At 32.3% G+C, this 4,447-nt stretch overlaps 1 protein-coding gene across 2 annotated transcripts; it reads right to left on the bottom strand.

Annotated features, from left to right (window-relative positions):
- Positions 1-2,750: 2,750 nt before the first annotated feature.
- LOC116010372 lies at positions 2,751-4,447 on the bottom strand. 2 transcript variants are annotated; one of them, XM_031249755.1, is made up of 2 exons: positions 4,257-4,447; positions 2,751-3,921 (listed from the first exon to the last, which is right to left on the bottom strand). In XM_031249755.1, the coding sequence occupies exon 2, from the start codon at positions 3,881-3,883 to the stop codon at positions 2,864-2,866; it is 1,020 nt and encodes a 339-aa protein (XP_031105615.1). In that variant the 5' UTR covers positions 3,884-3,921; positions 4,257-4,447; the 3' UTR covers positions 2,751-2,863. The 2 variants fall into 2 exon arrangements, with proteins under 2 accessions (XP_031105615.1, XP_031105616.1); XM_031249756.1 differs by having other exon boundaries at positions 2,751-3,915.

Raw genomic sequence — 4,447 nt, 5'->3', positions numbered from 1 at the left:
TATTCTTTTCATTGTAATAGCTTCTATGTATGGTATTCGTTTTTCTTTTCTTTCTTTCTGGTTTTTTAAAAAAAAAAATATATAAAAATTTAGACTTTATCTCTACTCCAAAAATTACTTTTGAGCAACCACACTTGTTTGTTTTAGGGGTGTTTTCGATCTTGATTTTCATAGACTTTTATTAAACACTTTTATTAACTTTAAAAGTTTGGAGGTATTCAATTCAAACTTTTAGGAGAACTCAAATGATATTCAATAAAGATTTTTAGAGTCTTTAAAAGTTGGGTGGTATTCGATTAAGATTCTTAAAAAGTGTTTAAAAGTCATGCGTTATTAAAAAAATTATGATTTGTGTAGACTTTATAATTTCAGAACTTTTGTAAACTTTTTCTTCTCAAATATAAATAGTTGAAAACCCCCAACTCCAAAGTTTCAATATTTTCTTTCTACCATCTCGGTTTTCTCCCTATTTAAACTTTATAAACCTTATATCTAAATTTAATAAATTATTTTTTTCTTCATTATCCAATATTTTCTTCATACTTAAACTCTACCAATATTTTCTCTCTCTTTTAACTTTACAATCTTCCTCTAAAAATTTGAAATAACATTTTTACTTTATTATTGCTTGTATATTTTGATTTTTTATTTTTTTCTACAAACTTTTTATACCTCTAAACTTTCTCTACGAATTTTTCTCCGGTTTTTAACTTTAAGGGGTTGTTTGGTTGGGTGAATTTGAGGGAGTTGTAATTAATTGAATTGGAATTCAATGAATTTGGCAATTATAGTGTTTGGTTGGAGGGAATTGCAATTCCCTCCAAATGGTGAATTACAATTCATGGGGTAACCCCATGAATTGTAATTCGGTGGAGAGGAGGGGCAATTATATGGGTGTAAAGACCATTTTGCCCCTCCTCTCAATCCTTTGTTTTTTTTTTTCTTTTCTTTTCTTTTTTTCAATTTTTTTTGAAATTATTATTATTTTTTTATTTTTTTTTGAAAACTTATTCTAGTTATTATTATTATTATTATTATTATTATTATTTTTATCCCTGTACTCCTATTCCTGCATACCAAATACTGTAATTTCAATTCCTACATTATTCATTGAATTGCAATTCCACCGAATTACAATTCTTTTCCCCCATAATTCCTTCCTCCCAACCAAACGGCCGGTAAAACTTACATAATTTGATCTTCTGAAATAAAGTTGTTAAACCATCCGCTATGTTTCACCACTTTCTCATGCTTGTCTTGTTTCATCCCCTTGTCAAGCGTTCTCTCAAGTCTAGTCTAATTCAAAAACAAGATTGAAGGCCAAAGGAATTTACAAAATGGTAGGATGCCGAGACCCCATTGAAGGAATGTTAAGTTTCAGATTTTAAGGATTTAAGGACGAAATGATGAAGTTTACTTGTTAAACATGGCACCCTAATCACAGTAATACATTTTGGTACCGCAATTCTTCGTGTGCTTCTCTGATGTTAGACTGGAAGACGTATTTCTTGCCGCAGCGATGGCAACAGAACTTCTTCTCGACGTGTTTCCGACAGAAATGTTTATCAATTCCGGAGATAGGAGGGTTGGGCAAACGTACACATCTACTATTTATCCTCAATTATATCTAGAGTGACTATTTTTACTCAAACCTAATGGAGTCGTTAAACATTCACAAGCAATCTGAAACCCTAATTTCAAGAGCACAAAAGTTACTTTGAGAGGTTGCTCCCACACTGTCGAGACTCAATCCATGATCTCTTCTCCCAAACTTCATCATGTGACCAGTTGAACTACTCATGCGAGAAACAATTCGATAATCTTTAGTACAGAGAGTGGAGTTTTGATGCCGTTGTGGTCATTTGGCATTTTGGCACTCACTAAATGTCATGGAGTTTTAAATCTTGATAAATAGTATTCCCTATGTCCCATTTTACCTATGTCTTATTTACTATTATTGGTCAAATCAACTCTTTTTTCATTGCTTATTTTCTTTAGTAATTTTTTTTTATTTTTAAATTTAATTTTTTGTGTTTAATAGTACTTTTAATGTAATTTCTAAATATATAAATTTTATATATTAATGCTAAACTTTACCGATTAGGGTCAGAATGCTAGCTTCATCCAACGTATACTTTCGGATAGTAACGACAAGATTTTCTGTAAATCAAAAGGTATATTTAGCTTGGAAGTTTGATGCAAAAGAATCACAAGTATGATATAATAATAAGGTTGTATTTGGTTTGAAGAATTGTGTACTGAAACGAATCACAACTATAATAATGAGAAACAACATGTAAAAAGGAGTTAATGATTGAGAGAAATTTTAATTAAAAAAATGAAACATAACTCACTATGAGGCAATCATTCCATTTTGAAGGTGTTGCACAACACAGATTTGTCCTAAGGGATTTTGTCAAATTATGTATTTGCACTTCAAATATTATAATTAGATTAGGGACACAATAAAGAAATTGTGTACTAAAAAAAACTAAAAAAAATAAGAAGAAACAAACACAAAAACAAACCCCAACTTGGTCTTTATATTTTAAAGTTGTAGACACCAACATTTTTAACCTTGATGGAAGGCAAGTCCAAAATGAGTGGCATTAGCCTTAGAACCTAAAAGCATTAACAACACACACACACACACACACATATATATATATTGCATTACGCAACTACATTTCAAGAAAGAAAAATAACTAAGCACTAACCGAGTCAGTAGAACTCAAAAAAAAAAAAAAAACTAAGCACTAAACAAAAATTTATTATCAAGATAAGTAGAAGGAGAAAGAAAAGGCATGCATCCTTGCTCCATAAAAGTGCAAATAAATATAGAAACATAAACATATTTTTGTTCTTAAAGAAATTTCAAACTCTCATGAAAATCTCGAGCGTATGGATTTAGTCCATGACAATACCAAGCAATATTCTTATCATGCCATTCTTCATCTTTATAAATATTCCTTTCATTGAAAATTTGAGCATTCCCACCTGAATTGAAACCAATATTAAATGCACTCTTCTTCACTTCACTTGTACAAATAATCTTCTTTTCTTGAGTTACCAAATCAATAGAAATTAGATCTGGTCCACAACCATCCTTGAAAGAAGCCACATCCCCTTGTAATTCCATATCACTTGAAAACACTAGCAATTGGCCACCCAAATTCCAAATTCCTACTGGGGTCCAATAGCTAGTTATGCTACAATCAAAGTGTATACTTGAATGTTTTTGCCAATTAATATTATTATTATTTTCATCCATTAACCAAATGTTGATGAAATCCTCATCATCCACAAACATATGCGGAAGACTAATTACAGCAATAGTATCATTCATAACCGTAATGAAATGAGTATCCAATCCTGATGGAATCTTAATCTTACCAAAAGTCTCATCATCCATGTCAAACCAAATCAAATGATCAGTGGAACACAACCAATAATATTTTCCTTTCAAATAGCAGTCTCGAGTGTAGTTTAGGTAAGGAATATGTTCAAGACCATGAACTGCATCTATTTGCCTCCACTTCCACAAATCCTCTACTTGGCTACAAACCATTACAATTTGGTGACTATATTCACTTTCAGAATCCATATCTTCAAATCTCAAAAGCATGATGATCTTCCAGGCCTTGTTTTTAGACAGCCCAAATCCAAACCCTATACGTAACATATATTCACTAGGTGGTTTAGTAGGCACCTTAATTGAAGGTAAGGCCTTCATTTCCCTAGTGGATGGATTCAATGCGTAAGCATCAAAAATCATGCCGTAAGAACGGATTCTTTCTGTTTCATCGCCATCGAGGCTGAAATAACTCTGGGAAAGAATCAGGCATAGCACACCATGGCAACTCTTGGCGTACCTGATTGGCATGTCTTCTAGGTATATACATCTAGTCTGAGACTCTGATTCTTTGTAAAGCAAGTAATATAGCACATCATTAAACGGGAAATATGAAGCATTAAACTCTAGGAGAGCACAATTGTTTTTAGCTCGACTAAATTCATAGTGCTTGTCCATAAAGCGATGATCGTTTTTTATTAAATCATAAAAAAATCTAAAAACACACTTAAATCGCAGCAGAATCTTCACCGATAACCTAACCAAAATTTCAATCAACAAATCCCTCGGTAATTTGCAGTTTTCCATTTTCAAATCTAACAAACAATTCAACCCAAAATGAAGAATCCGAAACCTTACCCTCAACTTAATGCGATTTTCAAGCAATAGATTGAGGATAATGTACCTTTAATCCATAATGTGCAGTAATCTCCTTCGTCACCGTCACGATCAACGAATTTTGAAACGAGAACCTTGTATGGACGATAAGGATGACGACGAGGCCGGAGACTGAATCAAACCAATTTGAGAATTGAGCTCAAATACGACGGAGTTTTGAGGTAAAGAGAAGAATATAGAGCAGAAGCCTAAGAAGGA

Source organism: Ipomoea triloba, chromosome 2 (genome assembly GCF_003576645.1).
Source record: "Ipomoea triloba cultivar NCNSP0323 chromosome 2, ASM357664v1".
Classification (NCBI taxonomy): Eukaryota; Viridiplantae; Streptophyta; class Magnoliopsida; order Solanales; family Convolvulaceae; genus Ipomoea; species Ipomoea triloba.
Note: the sequence above shows the minus strand (reverse complement) of the source record. Positions and strands in the feature narration are given on the sequence as shown.

What these genes read in the sequence shown, in the direction of transcription:
- LOC116010372 (XM_031249755.1), bottom strand. Translation starts at nt 3,883, where the DNA reads ATGCCAATCAGGTACGCCAAGAGTTGCCATGGTGTGCTATGCCTGATT.